Below are 19,172 nucleotides of genomic sequence, written 5' to 3' on the forward strand. Positions count from 1 at the left end.
AGTAGGAAGAATAGAAATGACAAGTGACTGGCGAGCCTGCACTTCCAGATGCAGGTTTAATTCTTTGTCACACTGTCATTCTGGCCTCTTGTCTCTTTGGCATCTTACTCTTGTCCAACAAAGCCAATGGATGTTGGAAAGGATTCTGGAAACTAAAAGAAATAGTGTTGTCCAGTTTCATTCATTCCCAGAGTAATGTTTTTTTTCCCCATTTTCAGTTCTTTAACTGGTCTTCAAATCTTAATTAAAGAAAATGTATTAAATCAAGACCAACTTAGATCTTCACTGGAGGCAATAGATTTAGAATGGTGTAATTGTCCCCCAGGAAAATTATTAAATGGATCTGATTTTAAAATAAGAGTTCAATGTAATTTGAACACAAGGATGGAAAGGGAAAAAAAAATATTTAAGGTCGCTCTTGAAATTTCCAACTTCACATTAAATGCTCGGCTCAGCCAATTTTAAAACTCCTACAAAAACAAAATTCTAAACAGGAATTTTCAGAAACATCATTGCTCTTAATGAAATTCTTCCTGACAAGGCATTTTCACCTTCATATTAGCTATGGCTTCCAGACAACTTTCTAATTTATAATGGCAAAAATAACTTGAGAAATAGGATGCTTAATTTAACCACCCCTTTACCGCACAAAAAGAAGCCTGCTATCTCTGCACACCTTTACACCTAAAACATGCAAAGTAATTTTTTTGACAAAGTGAAAACATCTTACATAGAACTGTAAATAAAAACATTCACTGCAGGCGAAAATTAATTTGAAAATGTCTTTAATTATTTTAAGATTTTGTTAAGGAGCTTGTATCATTCATGGCATGTGAAAACATTTGTAAGGTGACAGAATGTGTGCTTGTAGATAAATAAGGAAGATCAATATACCCGAGCTGAATAAGTAACACCAATTCTTCAATACATAACCAGAGTATGTGAACACTAAGCATAATACGTCCAATACCATCACAAGTTCAGACTTGACTAACTCTGTCTTTGTATAATATATATATATATATATATATATATATATATACACACACACACACACACACCAGAGAGCAGTATTGAAGTTTTATGAGGTACATTATTCTTTTTTTTCTCCTTTGGCTTGGCTTCGCGGACGAAGATTTATGGAGGGGGTAAAAGTCCACGTCAGCTCCCCACCATGACTATGAGGTACATTAAACTAATAAAGAACCTATCTGCAACAATTCTGTGTTCAACATTACAGGCATTTATCTCCAAGCTTTTCAAACATTCCCATTACACTGTGCAGAAATAAAAATGGATTGAAAAATCATTCTTTGTGCAAACTTATCTGCAACTTTTATGATTTTTAATGCATCATTTCTGATGGAATTTTTTTTTGTAACTGCAGACTTTATCAAAAGTAACCATTTTGATGTTGTGGCAATTCTGTTCTGTATCAGTCTTGTAAAATAGAACTTTGGAATTTCAAAAGATAAAGTATATTTTTTTTCCAACATGCAGTTATTACAATGGTCTTTTTTAAATAAAAATGCATGAATAACAATGTTAGTTCTTCAGCTGTAAGACAATTTGTGCAATCCAATTTTAATTCATTAACTTATTTTACACCATTCCATTTAGTTCATTAATTTGCAAAAGGTGACAGGTGTGAAGCTGCAGAGATGATGCACTGGTATTTCTTTCAATACCAAAATTGCAATATTTATTTACAGTTAATTATGCATTATATGAAATAAATCAGTAAACTGCTTTAAAATAAGTAAATAGTTCTAATTCAATATGTTTTAAATCAAAGTTTACTTTTACATATTGCCACTATGGAATGATAGTTGTATGTGACAATTTCAGATTTTAATTATTTCAGTAATTGTTTCAGGAGTTCATTTTATTCAAATCAAATTCACTGAAGTCACTTATAAAAGGGAAAGAATACACAAATTTGTTTTCATTTTTCAAACAGTACTACACAAATGAGGTTTTTCCCTGTGTGAGGAAACTTTACATTCAAAACTAAATAATAAATGATAATGAAACCTACAAATTTAAATTTTTAAATTTTAAATTTAAACCTTTCAGCCCCTACCACTCAATTAAACCCAATTAACCTACATTCCCCATACATTTTTGAATGGTAGGAGGAAACTGGAGAAGTTCGACACAGACACGGGGAGAACATACAGCGTAGGATTGGAACCCTGGTCCCAGTCGCTGGCGCTGTTACAGCGTTGCACTAACTGCTGAGCTAACCATGCTTCCCAAATTAATACAATTACTAATGAGCAATTTACTCTATAGTGGAAATATTGCGATTATGGATAATGCTTTAGGTTGAACACCCAAGTAATTTAATGACTTTAAATTCAATTACAAAGAATATCACTTGAAGTTTATCTGAAAATTTAGTCATCTTCTAAACCCAAAGATGAATTTAGGATAATAAGAATAATTAAAGAAGTTGTACATAAAGTTATTGCACTTACTTTTTCCATTGCAGCCAAAAGAATATGGGCATGACCAGAGTATTCTGCAATAAAAATTCAAATCAGATTTATTTTGCTTTATTATATTGAAAGTTTCATGCTGTAATACAAGACTTTTTTTTAAACAAGGAATGTAGATCAACACTTCAGAAAGGATAGATTTGAATGTATTATTTCAAGCTGGGGCTTAATTGACAATGCAAGGATTCATTCAGCAAACATAATTCCCTCCAGCCCCAAATCCAAAATCATTTTCAAAATCTTTACTTTTTTCCCAGCTTCCTCTCTTGAAGGTACCACTAATGGTTATTTTTTTTGATACACTGAGGACTAAATAGTTGAAGTGAAGTGCAGCTGTTGCCATCAGCAGATGGTTCAAAGACTGGGGTACACCCATTTTTAATTTCCCTTTGGTTATTTCACATAATTACTGTTTTTTACATTTACAACTTCCCCAGAATGACATTTACCTTCTTTATTTGTTATTTGCATAATGCTCATTTTCATAATTTAATTTCTTCTTTTAATTTTTTTAATATTTAGATATACAGCATGATAACAGGCCCTTTCACCCCACGAGCCCGCCCAATTACATCCAATTGACCTACAATGGTATGCTTTGAACAGTGGGAGGAAACACACTGAGACAAGGGAAGAATGACAAACTCTACGGACAGCGCGAGATTTGAACCCCCGTCCGGATCGCTGGCTCTGAAACGGCATTGCCCTAACCGCTATGCCGCCCTTATTTCTTCTGACATGCCTCAGCATGCACTTTCTTTTATATCCTTCCTTTATCTCATCCATGCATTTCAAAATCCTTTCAACATTAACATTCCATAGTTAAGATGAAAGATCAACTTTGTTGAAACAAAGCTCAAATATCAACTTTCTTTTCTCTCTCTCTATAAATGCTGTCTGACATGCTGAGTTTTCCAGTATTATCTGTTATTTGTAAAGATCAATTATTTGGGTTTTGACGTCTGTAGACCTTCTTTGGATCAGGGAATGAAGGAGGGGTGAGTAGATGAAAAATCAGTGGAAAGTGCTTAAGACCTGCTACTGTTCTTACATTAATAAACATTCAACCAAAAAACAGCTGCACTCAATCAGAACACATGTGTTTAGGGCATCATTTCACCATAGTATTCTATATTTGGCAGGATTATTTTGAGTCGTTTATATTCAATCATGTCCACTCAATGTGTCACTCACCAGCATATAAATATACCTCAAACAATCTGCTCAACTGTCTCACAGATATAATGATCTCATTCTCAAAGGGTGATCTTGAAAATAAAGTGTTTCTATTTTAAGAAGTTCGTTTACAATCAATTATATCTTCTAAAAGTTCTAAAAAAAAAGACAATTATGTGATTTGCAGCAGAATTAAATGTTATAGTCAACCCTTTGGCAAAATCAAAACCATAGCATTAAATATAAGCAATATTAATAATGTCCAATTTTAATTTGCAGTATAATCTATCGTATATCTATCTGTGAAGCTGAAGTTAGGGTAAGTCAACTTTCCTAAAACGGTGTTACTATTGTTGGATAGAAATGAGCATTGTGGACAAAGAAAATTGTTTTTGTATCATTCCCTACACCCCATATTCATTATGGACCACAATTAGAATAGCTGCAGAAATCTGATAAAATGGTCTCTTTTCCACTGTAAATTCACCTGCTCTTTTTGGCATTTCAATGAGGAAACTGAAAAATTAACATACAATTAATTTCCTAACCCAAAAACCAAATAACATATCCTGTTTACAGTTTTTTTTTGGAAGTGTTATATGGAAGTAGAGTCATTTGTTATAAATAAACATAGTAGTGAATTTATGCACAAAAAACTTCCAGAAACAACATGATAATGACCATGTCCTTTGTTTAATTTAGGAATGCTGATCAAGGATCAATCTATGCCAAAATACCAAGAATAACCTACTGCCCCTTTGTGAAGTAATGGCAAGAGATTTTTATGTGCCCCAGCAGGAATTGAAAGGCCCCAGTTTAAAATTTCAGTCAATAACTATTTTGGTGCAGTATTTTAAAATGTTCACAACATCAAGGAACAGAAGTAGGCCATTTGGCCCATCGAGACTGCTCTGCCACCCCACCGTGAGCTAAACCATTCTCACATCTAGTTCCAATTTCCAGCCTTCTCCCCATATCCCTTAATAATTAGATACCTATCTATCTTCTCTTTAAACTCTCCCAATGATCAGGCCTCCACAGCTGTATGTGGCAACGAATTCCACAAATCCATGACCCTCTGGCTAAAGAAATTTCTCCTCATCTCTCTTCTAAATGTGTACCCTCTAAGACTTTGCCCTCTTGTCCTGGACTCACCCACCAAGGGAAGCATCTTATTCATGTCTACTCTGTCCAATCCTTTCAACATTTGAAATGTTTCGTTGAGATCCCCTCTCATCCTTCTATACTCCAATGAATACAGTCCAAGAGCTGATAAACTCTCCTCATATGTTAGCCCCTGCATTCCAGGAATCATCCTCGTAAATCTTCTATGAACTTTTTCCAACATCAGAACATCCCTTCTAAGATAAGGGGCCCAAAACTGCATACAGTTACTCCAAATGAGGTCTCACCAGTGCCCCAAAGAGCCTCATCAACACCTCATTACTCTTTTACACTATTCCTCTTGAAATGAATGCCAACATAGCATTCGCTTTCTTTTCTGTCGGTCCAACCTGGTGGTCAACCTTTAGGGTATCCTGCACAAGGGCCACCCAAATCCGAATTTTGAATTTTCTCCCCATCTAAATAATAATTGGCCTGTTTATTTCTTCTTCCAAAATGTACAAGTTTATAATTCTCAACATTGTATCTCATCTGCCATTTCTTTGCCCCACTCTCCTAAACTGTTCAAGTCTCTGCAACCTTTCGGTTTCTTCAACACGTCCTGCTCCTCCACCCATCCTGGTGTCATCTGCAAATTTAGCTACAAAATCACTTAATCCATAATCTAAATCATCAATATACATTGTAAAAAGAAGCAGCCCCAACACTGACCCCTGTGGAATACCACTAGAAACAGGCAACCAACCAGAACAGGATCCCTTTATTCCCTCCCTTTGTCTTCTGTCTATCAGCCAATGCTCTACCCAATCTAATATCTTTCATAGGCTCTCATTTTATTTAGCAACCTCTTATCTGGCACCTTATCAAAGGCCTTTTGAAAATCCAAATACATAACATCCACAGTCTCTCCCTTGTCCATCCTACTTAAGATTACCTCAAAAAATTCCAATAGGTTGGTCAGGCACAAAACCATGCAGGCTTGGACCTATTATGTCATGCACCTCGAGGTATTTCATAGCCTCATCCTTGAGGATCGACTCCAATAACTTTCCATTTTATTTTTTCTGCCTCCCTCCTTTCTTAAACAGCAGAACTATATTTTCAACTTTCCAGTCCTCCAGAACCATGCCAGAGTCTACTGATTCCTGGAAAATTATTCCCAAGGCTTCCAGAATCTCTAAAGTCACCTCCTTCAGAACTCGTGGGTGCATCTCATCCAGTCCGGGAGACTTATCTATCTTTAGTCCATTTAGCTTACCAAGCACTTTCTCTCCTGTTATCTTGACTGATTCCTCTGACTATCAGGTATATTTCTGATATCTTCCACGGTGAAGACTGAAGCAAAATACTCATTTAGATACTCTGCCATCTCTTTGTCACCCATTATAATTTCTCCAGCACCATTTTTCAATCAGTCCTATATCTGTCAGTCTGTCTCTAACTCTTCATATATTAAAAAAAACTCTTAGCATCCTTTTGTTCGTTATTTGCCAACTTCATTTCATAATTCATCTTTTCTTTCCTAACAACTTTATTAGTTTCTTTCTTCTAAGTTTTAAAAATGTTTTCCAGTCCTGTTTTCCCACTAATTTTTGCTTCCTTGTATGTCCTCCCTTTTGCTTTTATTTTAGTCTTAACCTCTCTTGTTTGCCACATTTCTGCCACTTCTCATTCATGTTTATTTTTTCTTGGAATATCCTGCACTTTCTTCATGAAATTCTGCTCTTCCGTCCCTCCATCTAGCTTACTTTTCCAGTCAACTTGGGCCACTTCCTCTCTCATACCACTGTAATCTATTTTGTTCCACAAATATTGACACACCTGATATCAGCTTCTCCTTTTCAAATTCCTAAGGGTTCCATTACCTTTAATTACCTAATCACCTCAGGTTCATTACACAGCACCCAATCCAAAGCCACCGATCTGTCGGTGGGTTCATCGACAAGCTGCTCCAAAAAGCCATCTTGTAAGCATTCTACAAACTCTCTCTCCTGAGGTCCAGTACTTTCCTGACTTTCCCAATCCCTTTCCATGTTAAAATCCCCCATAATTATTTTGACATTTTTCTTCTGAAAGACTTTTTCTATTTCCAGTCCACCTCCCGGCTGCTGTTTGGGGACCTGTTTTCTTTGGCTTGGCTTCGCAGACGAAGATTTATGGAGGAGGTAAATGTCCATGTCAGCTGCAGGCTCGTTTGTGGCTGACAAGTCCGATGCGGGACAGGCAGACACGGTTGCAGGGGAAAATTTGTTGGTTGGGGTTGGGTGTTGGGTTTTTCCTCCTTTGTCTTTTATCAGTGAGGTGGGCTCTGCGGTCTTCTTCAAAGGAGGTTGCTGCACGCCGAACTGTGAGGCGCCTAGGGGTTTTTTTTCACCTTGCCATTTCTTAACTCAACCCATAAGGATTCTACCTCTTCTGACTGAATGTCCCTTATTTCTAGGGATTTAATATCATTGCTTACCATCAGGCCCACACCACCCCCTCTACCTACCTGCCTATCTTTCCTATACACCATGTACCCTTTGACATTCAGCTCCCAATCACATCCACCATTAAGCCATGTCACGGTGATGGCCACAATGTCATAACGTTTAATCTGTAGCTGTACAACAAGGTCATTTACTTTATTTCTAATGCTACATGCATTTGTACTGAACACTTAGACCAGTATCTGTTACTCTATTTCTATTGCACAGCAAATTATCCTGTCATTTTACCTGCCTATCCTTTATGCCATCTTTGCTGCATTAGTATCTTTGATTTTTTTTGATATTTTCCTCTTTAACCATATAACCATATAACCACTTACAGCACAGAACAGGCCAGTTCGGCCCTACTAGTCCATGCTGTAACAAATCCCCACCCTCCTAGTCCCACTGACCAGCACCCGGTCCATACCCCTCCAGTCCTCTCCTATCCACGTAACTATCTAGTCCACATCCCCACCACCCTTTGCGTAAAGAAATTTCCCCTCATGTTCCCTTATAATTTTCCCCCTTCAATCTTAAACCATGCCCTCTACTTTGAATCTCCCCCACTCTTAATTGAAAAAGCCTATCCATGTTTACTGTCTGTCCCTTTTAAAATCTTAAACACCTCTATCAAGTCCCCTCTCAATCTTCTACGCTCCAGAGAAAAAAGCCCCAGTCTGCACAACCTTTCCCTGTAACTCAAACCTTGAAATCCTGTCAATATTCTCGTGAACCTTCTCTGCACTCTCTCTATTTTGTTTATATCTTTCCTATAATTTGGTGACCAAAACTGTACACGGTACTCCAAATCTGGCCTCACCAATGCCTTGTACAATTTCATCATAACCTCCCTACTCTTGAATTCAATACTCCGATTTATGAAGGCCAACATTCCAAATGCCTTCTTCACCACACCATCTACCTGAGTATCAGCCTTGAGGGTACTATTTACCATCACTCCTAAATCCCTTTGTTGCTCTACACATCTCAATAACCTACCATTTAATGCATATGACCTATTTAGATTTGCCTTTCCAAAATGTAACACCTCACACTTATCTGTATTAAATTCCATCAGCCATTTCTCAGCCCACACCTCCAGCCTTCCTAAATCACCTTTTAATCTACGGTAATCTTCCTCACTGTCCACAACACCACCAATCTTTGTATCATCCGCAAACTTGCTTATCCAATTCTTCACCCCTGCTTCCAGATCGTTAATATATATAACAAACAATAGTGGACCGAGGACCGATCCCTGAGGAACTCCACTAATCACCGGCCTCCAATTGGACAAACAATTTTCTACTACTACTCTCTGACACCTCCCATCCAACCATTGCTGAATCCATTTCACTACCTCCTCATTTATACCTAATGCCTCCACCTTTTTTCCTAACCTCCTGTGGGGAACTTTGTCAAAAGCTTTACTAAAGTCTAAATAAACAACATCCACAGCTTTCCCTTCATCAACCTTTTTTGTAACCCCCTCGAAAAACTCAATCAGGTTTGTCAAGCATGATCTACCCCTGACAAAACCATGCTGATTACTCCCTAGCAATCTCTGTACCTCCAAATATTTGAAAATACCATCCCTCAGAACACTTTCCATCAACTTGCCCACCACAGACGTCAGACTCACGGGCCTATAATTCCCAGGTTTACATTTAGACCCTTTCTTAAACAGCGGAACCACATGCGCCACCCTCCAATCCTTTGGCACTACTCCCGTGGCCAGTGACATCCTAAATATCTCTGTTAATGGCCCCACTATCTGTCCACTAGCCTCCCTGAGTGTCCTTGGGAATATTTTGTCCGGTCCCGGAGATTTATCCACCTTTTTCTTTTTCAACACAGCCATCACTACCTCCTCGGTTATCCTTATATGCTTCATTACCTCCCCACTATTTTTCTTTTCCTCAACTGGTTCAATATTTTTTTCCCTAGTGAATACCGAGGCAAAGAAATCATTCAAAATTTCCCCCATTTCCTCTGACTTCTCACTCAGCCTACCCTCACTATCTACAAGGGGTCAATTTTATCCCTCACTAATCTTTTACTTTTAATGTACTTATAGAAACCCTTTGGATTTATTTTTACTCTGTCTGCCAAGGCCTCTTCGTGCCTTTTTTTGGCCTTTCTAATTTCTTTCTCAAGATTCCTTCTACACTCCTTGTAGTCCTCCTTCAAATTGTCAGCTCCCTGTTCTTTATACCTCTTGTACACCTCCCTTTTTCTCCTAACCAAATTTCCAATATTCCTCGAAAACCAAGCCTCCCTATGACTTCCAGTCTTTCCTTTGATCCTCACTGGGACATAACTACTCTGTACCCTCAAAATTTATTTTTTGAATATCCTCCATTTTTCATTTACACCCTCACCTGAAAATATCCTGTCCCACTCAATACTCCCCAAATCCCTTCTTATTCCTTCGAAATTTGCTCTTCTCCAATCCAGAACCTCAACTTTAGGCCCCTCCTTGCTCTTCCCTAAAACTACCTTAAAACTAACAGAATTATGATCACTAGACCCAATTGGACCTCCAACATTAATGTCTGATACCTGACCTAGCTCGTTCCCTAACAGGAGATCCAGTATTACACTGTCCCGAGTCGGTTCTTCTACTAATTGATTCAGAAAACAATCTTGAACACATTTAACGAACTCTAGCCCATCCAGCCCTCTAATTGTATGGGTATCCCAATCAATGTGAGGGAAGTTAAAATCTCCCATGATCACTACCTTATGATTCTCACACATATATTTTATCTCTCTACACATTTGTTCCTCTAGTTTTCTTGACCCATTTGGTGGTCTGTAATACACCCCTACTAGCACCCTCATGCCTCCTTCACCCCTCAATTCCACCCAAACAGCCTCATTGGACGATCCCTCCAGATCATCTTGCCACCTCACGGCAGTAATGTCCTCCTTAACAAGCAGAGCAACTCCTCCCCCTTTTTTTACCCCCTGATCTATCACATCTAAAACAAATGTATCCTGGAACGTTAAGTTGCCAGTCCTGCCCCTCTTGTAGCCAGGTCTCACTAATTGCCACAATATCGTGACCCCAAGTATCTGTCCATGCTCTAAGCTCATCTACCTTGTTCACTATGCTTCTTGCATTAAAATATATGCATTTCAGAGAATGACCCTCACATACATTCTCTTTCTACCTTCTACCCTAATCTCCATCCTACCTTTGTTATCGTTTTTATTCTTATCTAGGTGGCCATGCTCCCTTGACACTGCTCTCACACTCTGTTCCCCACCCCCCTGCCAAACTAGTTTAAACCTTCCCCCACAGCTCTAGCAAATCTGCTTGCCAGGGTATTGGTCCCCCTCCAGTCCCTTTTGTACAGGTCCAACCTTCCCCAGAAGAGATCCCAATGATCCAGAAATCTTATCCCTTGCCCCCTGCACCATCTCTTTAGCCACACATTCATCCTCGACATCCTCCTATTTCTACCCTCACTAGCGCGTGGCACCGGCAGCAATCCAGAGATTACTACCTTGGAGGACCTGTTTTTTAACTTCCTACCTAATTCCACATAATCCTGTTTCAGAACCTCATCCCCACTTCTAGCTAAGTCATTGGTCCCCACATGGACCACGACTTCTGGCTGTTCTCCTTCCCCTTGCAGAATGCTATGTACCCAACACCCTGGTTCCCTTCCCCCTCCCAACTTTTCTCTTTTTCTATCTATGTCATTGATACTGACATGTACCAAGACTTCTGGCTGCTTGCCCTCTCTCCTCAGAATACTCTGGACCCAATCTGAGACATCCTTCACCCCAGCACCAGGCAGGCAACACACCATCTGGCTGTCCCTATCATGCTCACTGACATCTTGTCTGTTCTCCTCCCTATGGAATCCCCTATAACCACTGTATTTCTCCTTTCTCTCCTGAGCATGGCATTGGGCATAGTGTCAGAGTCCTGTTTGCCACGATCTTCCTCTGTCAGGTCAACTGCCCCAACAGTATCTAACATGATATACAGATTTCTAAGGAAGACTGTTGCAGAGGAGGTCTCTTCCATCTCTCTAAAGCTACTCTCAATCACCTCCTCACTTTCCCTAATCAACTGAAGGTCAGAAAGTTGCAGTTCCAGATCCCTAACATGGTCCTTAAGGAGCTGCAACTCATTGTGCCTGGCACAGATGTAGTCCTTTGGTAGGCTGGTAGTCTCCTAGGGTCCCCACATCTGGCTTCTCCAAGCACAATACTAATCTTAGATACATACTGCCAATGCTACTGTCTGATATTACTAAATAATCGTACCTGTAACTTGCCCTTTTGCTATAATTCTTACCTCTTACCTGTTCAGCCAAAGCCTCAACACTCTGTCTCAGACCACTTCAATGACAACCACTCCCTGGTAGTGTAAGGAGTAAGCCCTTCCTTAGCCTCTACTCATCGAAGCTTCTTGAGCCAAAGCCTCAGAGTCTCACTCCTTCCCTAAGCCACTCACTCACTGGCTGCATCCAGCTACCCCTCCTTTTATTTGTCCCTGCCAATTATCTCAATTGCTCCCACCTCCTAATCAACTAATCTTTCGTAGCTTCCTTACTCCAACTCAAAACAAAACCAGATATTATTCAAGTTTTTGAACTCAAGATTCAAGGGTTGGACAGAGGCCCACACACTTTTGACAGAGGTGTGCATGCTCACCCTACCAACACCACCATCACCCCTGCCCCTAACCTCCTCCCTCAACATATCCCCCTGCCTCCACAAAACAAAGCTAGCGACCTAGCCACAACATTTGTATACAAATAATTTCATTGTTTTGTTTTTATTCGTATTGGGTTTTTCCTGGATCTCAGTGGAAGTTATCAGTTCAATTTGGTGGTGACAAGGTTATGGATATTGAATTCAATTAAAGACCAATACACATCATCAGATATTGCACCTGTGTAGAATTAAAAGTTCCAGAGGAACATTGTCAAACGCTGTGCATTCTTAATTTATAGAATATCTAATCTCTTTGATCACAAAGCACCTTCTTTGGTAAGAAAAGCATGTGACACATGATCACATTGTTGGGGAATTATGGAAGGTGTTTAAATCTGGCAACATGCTGTCTGGCTCCAACAGTGTGCACACATCAAGTTTGGTAGTCTTCCTCCAAATAATTACCTAGTTAACCTGTAACTCCAAAGATATCTGAATGAAGGCAGTTAAACCAGACCTCACATTTCTTAATGCTTTCCCAATACCTCAAAAGGTTAATTGCTCCAATACTGGTTATAAAATTTTTAAAACTTTCAAAAGTAGTCAGGATGACTTAAGGAATTCACAATCCATTTAAAATTCCAGTATATCATGTACTACTTACCATCCACTTCATCGACTACAGCACGGATGACTAAAGGAAAAACTCCTTTCTCAAGATCAAAGTTTAACTAAAGGATAAAAGGAAAGAACAATTTTAAAAAATTTTTTTAATTTAAAATAACATTCAAGATACTGCAAACCTTTGAGAATCCAAAAATAGCCAATTGGTAGTTTCTATATTTTTGCATTTCTGAGAAAAACAACACAGGTCCAGAATGAAAAACATACTAAAATCTATGTTTCTTTTTAAAGATACAAATAAGTTTATAATAATACAATAAAATAAATAATGTTGCAGCATCCTCTCTGTCGATTGAAATCACAGTACAAGTTGAGTATTCCTTACCTGAAGGTCCAAAAACCAAAAAGATTTTTTTTAAATTTCATCACCGACATGACGTAAAAGTGGAAAAAAAAATTCAACCCCTGATTTGCCCATGTGGAGCTCTAATGTTCTGTTGGTACCAGTTTAATTACAATAAGTTTAAAAAAAAACTTTGCTTCTGGCTGGGAAGATGCCAAATGGAGAAACATCACCCACAACACACGTTGCCCCTGAGATGACTACGGTGGCATTGGTGTAGACAGTCGCTCACTTCTTAAAGAATGGAGCTTTGCTCAGTGTTTGGAGAAGAATGCAAGGGTTCTTGTCAAGTTTCATTCCCCAGCAGCAGCGTGACAGAGGATTCTCTGATTTATGGGCATACGTGAAATAAAGACACCCAGAACTGCTGGAAAACTATCAACTTTTTGGAAGACAGCCTTTGGTCCTCCCGAAACATGTTGTTCTTTCAGCATACAGAGAGGTCAGTGAAGGGACACTGCTGACTGGTACATTCCAGGCTGCAGGAGTATATCCTTGAGGGATGCACTGAGGATGGAGGAAGGGAGTCTATAGTCCTGTCACTGGGCATTGAGGGCTAGGACCGAGGGGAAGCCCCTCAAACAATAGAGAGGGGAATAACGACCAAGTTCCACAGCGGAGGCAATAGTGTAATTAGAGAACATATTCAACAATATACGACACTAAGGATGTGAAAAAACTTTGAACCGTTTTCTTTTTTGTTGCGAATAAAGTTTATTTTGAGAAAAAAATTCAATATTGATGAGGTGAGTTTAATTTATGCAAATTATCTAACTTTTGGTGTTGACTGAACATTTACTTGTCAGTTAATTTATTTTGTTAATTGAATAGCTGATCTTAAATATCCAAATTAGTCAACAATTTGGTTATAATGTTATGAATTTTACAGCCATGCAATTAGAAATATTCCAACTCATGAAATCAGAAATTCTATTTTGATAATCCAAAACTTGACAGAACCACAGTTATTAATAGTTTTTTTTTTAAATCAAATGCTAGAAAGTTACAAGAATTTAAATGGGAACATATTCAGGAAGTGTACTTCACAGCCACATCACACATTTAGGAAACAGTGCATGAAATTAAAACTTTACAATTCACACAGAAATAATCCTATTTATCGACCACAGTATCTGTACATGTTGTACATTTGGTTTAGTCAGAAACGCTGCATCATTTTACATTAACACTTACAGTTTTTTCCCCCCCCTCACTCTTAAATTAGACCGTGAATATTACTTCAAACTCATTTGTGAAGTACTTTTGAAATGTTTAAGGCTCTGTATAAATGAATTACCACTTTTTATAGCAAAAGAATGAAACTCAAATGTAAGCAGATAAGCTGCATCCATGTACAATCTTAGTGATAAAAAGAGCTTTCTAGGCATTTACAAAAAAACACCATTTAGAAAGTAATAACATAGATATTTGTTTAAACTGCAAGGTGTAACCCTAATTATCCAAAAAAGATCAAAATGAAATAATTCAAGTTTAATTGAAGACGGGTTAAAGCATAAGAAAATGCACAATAAAATTGTTCATCTAAAATTACTCCAGCAATTCCTAAAAACATTTAAAATTTAGTATTGTGAAACCTCTGTTAATTGTTACTAACAAAAGAAAGCCACTGATTGTCACGGTTCTTAATTCTACATAAAACTATAAAAAGAACACGGATTATGGTTGCAACATCTGGATGATACAAATGTAATGATGTAGTTATTATTGGCAGTCTTAATTCAGTTATTCCCACCCATTTTATGTGATCCAGATACAGCATTTGAATGGCACCCTTGGAGTCTGGGAGAATTGATCACTGGAGCTAATGATGATGCAAGCCAATTTAAATCCAGTACTTTAGCTCTGCAATAATTAGCGAGCAGCCAATGTCTTGCCTCCAGCATAGACGCATGGTTGGCATGGTAGCTGTAATTAATTCAGGACCCCAAATCATTACCAGTTGTTCAAAAAAATTGCTGACACGTTGTACCTGAAAATTTCACCTCTATTGATCAGTCTGGCTTACAGCAATACAAATATCAAGGCAATTACAAGGTGTCGTGAAGGGGATTGTCCAAAAGCTTTACCAGAATTTTGCTGAACATGTAATTACATTTCTCTGAGCATTTTTAAAGGCTTTTAAATTACCAAGACTGAAAAATTGCAATCTACAATTCAGAGGTCTTCAGGAGACAGACAACAAAACATGAAAGACCTTATACATTTTTGCCTGTTTTTCAGGAATCCGAATAGCACTCTGCGTTTAAAATGTATTTTTATCCACTGTTTAGTCTGCTTTGCAAGGTCATCTATCTACATAAGAAATTGTTTTGAAACATCTTATGTGAACAGATTTAACCATCAACATTAGAAAATGTCAAGACCGTTTAAAGAACTTGTGCGTCACAAACATTCAGAATCTCTGCAATTTTCAATTGTTTTGAATCTAGTGTGTAAAATGTTTTCCAAATTACATTGAAAGGTGATGTCTTTACATTTACTGTGTTTTTAATTCCACATGACTATTTCAACATTATATGGAAGTTTAACAAACATGAACAAGCCTACGAATACAAAATTGACAAGACGATTAATCCTCCCAGAATGAAAACAATCAATACATAATACATTCATTAAGCACAGAATAAAACTGAACTAAAACTGAAAATAGAGGTAGAGCAGAATCAATTATGCCATGTTACCTTCTTCTGTCACACCCCAGCACAATTAATTAGAAAAAGATTTTATATACTCCTGCAAAGGCTCAAATAATTTATTTTCCATTAAGACTGAATGAACTTACTGCTCAATGAAAAATTAATATATTGCAGACAGATGTTCCCTTGTCTTGTGTTTGGAAGAGTAGCAGGTTCAGTGGGCTCACAAAGAGTCAAGTCTGGACACAAGTGTTTACAATTGCGGTTGCGCATCTCTGTTTGGCTCCGTGAGCCATCTTTGGAGTCCTGCGTTCGGTGGGTCGCGACCCTGCAGGGTTTCCACTGACCTAAGGGAGTGGGTTCCTCTTTCCACGGTGGGTCCCGGCTTCTTCGTACAGGTAAGGCCTCCACCTTTCTCTTCGGGCGTCTTTCCTTCCCGTTGTTTTTGGCTTTTCTTTCTTTGGTGCCATTTCCTCCACACCTTTATTTTTTTTATTTGTTGTAGTTTGCGTGCCTGGGGCTTTGCTTTTTCTTTACTTTTTTCCTTCTTTTCTGGAGAGGGCTGGTATTCTCCTACCGGCCACTCCTCCATCACGTGACTCCATTCGATTCATATTTGTACCTTGACGTAATTTGTGGAAGAAACATCAGTGACCACTGATGCTTCCCCAAATGATCTCTGTAATCTTTGTCCTGTTCCATAGATTATGATCAGGACAATACATGGGAAAGCACATTTAGCCAGTGAGAGTATAATTTACTTCAACATAACCATTCGATTATAGATTAATTCATAACTTGTTTTGCATGCGGATTAAGGAACTGTTTCATGCAGTTCATCCTTTTTTGTGTACTTGTATCTGTATGAGATGACTTGCTATGTATTGCTATCTACTTTAGTTTCTTTTGTAATCATCATTTTCTTTTATCCTATTTCGTAATCTCTTTTGGCACAATATTAAATTATGATACTCGATCTGCCTCCTTGCAATAATTCTGCAGCTGCATTGACCTCTTGTGGCCACTGAAATCCACAAAGCTAGTATCTGCAATAGTATTGTCTCGGTAACCCCAGTACTATCCTGCATCACTTTTTGTCAGCATTTTCTCTGCAGTGCATTGCATGGGGACTGATGATACCTCTAACCTGGAAATTGCTGGTTTGCAAGAGTGATTCACAGTGGGATTTGCTTTGTTGGATTTTCTAAGTAATGCAAAACCATCTGAATATGTTCATACGGAAAAAGAGAACAACCATTTTCATATTGCTCACATGATCGGGGAAGCTGCGGGTTAAGTGCAGTCACCTACATCCTTCGCCCTACCACCCCACACTAAAACAATCTCTGACAACATACAAATATCTGAAATATTTATCCACAACCCTCCTCCACAATTCCATTTCATCTCCCCAACCCTGAAATTCCATCCCACTTTATTTGTTGATCTAATCCATCCAAATTTGCTACCAATCAGTTCCCTGTAAAAACTGGCAGCCACTGCCTCCAACTAAGTCTCCTTTCCAGTTTTCTTGATTAATACCCAAGTCTGGCATCGGGAATTGATGGACTAAGCTACAAATTTTCACTTTTGGTACAGCAGAAGTTTAGTGTTGGATCACTATCCAAAATCCCAACATCTCTCCACTCCCACAACCCCCACCTCCCAAGATTTGCTTTCCAGAACACCCAAGTGGGAGAACAAGAATCTCTAGGCTAATTCATATGAGATTAGAGATCATGTTAATCTCTAACTATTTTTCAATCTCAACAAAACTTCACTGACTAGAAATATTAATGCTTTCTCTCTTCACAGATGCTGCTCGATCTGCTGAATATTTCCATCCTCTTCGGATTTTTCAGCTTTCCAGTGTTCACATAAGTTGCTTTTTATATTTAATGGAGAAATATCTTGAAGCACCTTTTTGTTCCAATTAAATGCAAAATTGCATTATAACATTTGGGCTTAGAATTATGGGGAATAATATAAACTCATGTTCAGGTTCAACTCCAGCTCCAAAACAAAACCATAAAATCGAAATACAAGTAACTTCTCTTCAGGATTAAGGTAAATACTTCCTTAAGTTCCATTTGCCTTTTTTTTCCAGTCAAGTGATCATATATATTGGCCTCCCGTCAATCTTGTCTTATCTCACTATCAGCTGCCATTGGGCACTCCAACTGTGTTTTGCATCACCAATTTAACAAACAATATTTAAAAAGCATTCTGATCTGGAATAATATTTCCTGACATTCCAGACTGTTGGCAGAATTTAAAAGACTGAGTTAAGAAGAAAAATAAGTACAAAAGGCCTATTAAGTAACTCTTCCCATTATATAGATGGTTAAGACTCAACTGCACCCATTGAATAAGACGGTTCATCAAGGATTGCTTGCATAAGGAAATGAGGGATTACCAAAAGAATGGAGCTATAGTCCAGAACAGTACACTGCCTTCAGAAGGAAACTGCAGAAGATAAAGTAAAAATTTTAAAATGAATACAAAATACGTATATACTGTACCTCATCTATAAAATTTTAAATAAAGTCTTTAAAAAAAAATACTGTACCTCATCTTCTTTCCACTCAGAGAAGTCAACTTTAAAAGAAGGAAGAGAGAAATGTTGGCTCACTCCTCTCTTGAAGTGGATGGTCTCAGAATGCATGGCTGCCTGCTTTGATGTATATCTGAAACAAAAGGAAATTAAAGCAGATTGATAACTTGAGATGAAAAATGAAATCATTTGTTGCGGTGACCTGGAACAATGCTCAGGATTACAAAGTCTTGCTAAAGGTTAAGTGTCGAGATTTCTAAAGGCATTGTATCTGTAAGAAGAGAAGTGAAATGAAGTACACAAGAGGGTAGAGTTAAGGAAGTCTTTAAGAAATGGGTAAAAGCAGTAGCAATAAATGAAGAAGAAAGCCATCATCGTGTTTACACTGACCAATCTGAAAACATTCCAATCATTGCAGCTTCAGTAGATCGCATAATATTAAAGCAGCAACTACAAATTTTTGATGGAGAAAAGGCAGGTTCCACGAACCTTAATAGGAGAATGAGGATCTTTGTAATTCCTCAAATATCTAAATACTGCTTTGCAAATGTTAGATGAAAACCCAGCTGCTGAAACCAGGTTTTCAACTGAAATGGAAGAGAAAGTCTATATAATTCTGAATCAAATGATGACACGTAAATTAAAAAAAAAATCCAACAATCAAAACATTCAGACTGTAGTTTAGAACATAGAACAAACATTACAAACACTTTGGCCTACAATGTTGTGCTGATCAAAATAAACCTACTCAAAAACAAAACCTTTCCTACCTCAATAATCCCTGTGCCCTAAATATCCCTATTGCACCAGCCTCTACCATTAACCCTGGCAATGCATTCCAGACACTCACTACTCTCGGTGTAAAAAAAACACATACCCTGACGCCTCCCCTAAACTTTCCTCCTATCACCTGAAACTCATGTCCCCTGGGGTGTTTTCAACCTTGTTCAAGTCTTCTGGACCTTTATATTTCAAATTGCCGCC

At 38.2% G+C, this 19,172-nt stretch overlaps 1 protein-coding gene across 3 annotated transcripts in view; it reads right to left on the reverse strand.

The window, feature by feature from the left end:
• Positions 1-19,172, reverse strand: part of LOC138747505 (E3 ubiquitin-protein ligase MGRN1-like) — a 117,399-nt gene that overhangs the window by 45,419 nt on the left and 52,808 nt on the right. For all 3 annotated transcript variants that reach the window (XM_069906775.1, XM_069906773.1, XM_069906774.1), the window contains exons 5-7: positions 18,204-18,321; positions 12,615-12,681; positions 2,481-2,524 (exon numbers count right to left, since the gene is read on the reverse strand). In XM_069906775.1, the coding sequence (XP_069762876.1) occupies positions 2,481-2,524; positions 12,615-12,681; positions 18,204-18,321 (229 nt within the window). The remainder of the gene's footprint in view (positions 1-2,480; positions 2,525-12,614; positions 12,682-18,203; positions 18,322-19,172) is intronic.

Source organism: Narcine bancroftii, chromosome 12, assembly GCF_036971445.1.
Source record: "Narcine bancroftii isolate sNarBan1 chromosome 12, sNarBan1.hap1, whole genome shotgun sequence".
NCBI classification, from domain to species: domain Eukaryota; kingdom Metazoa; phylum Chordata; class Chondrichthyes; order Torpediniformes; family Narcinidae; genus Narcine; species Narcine bancroftii.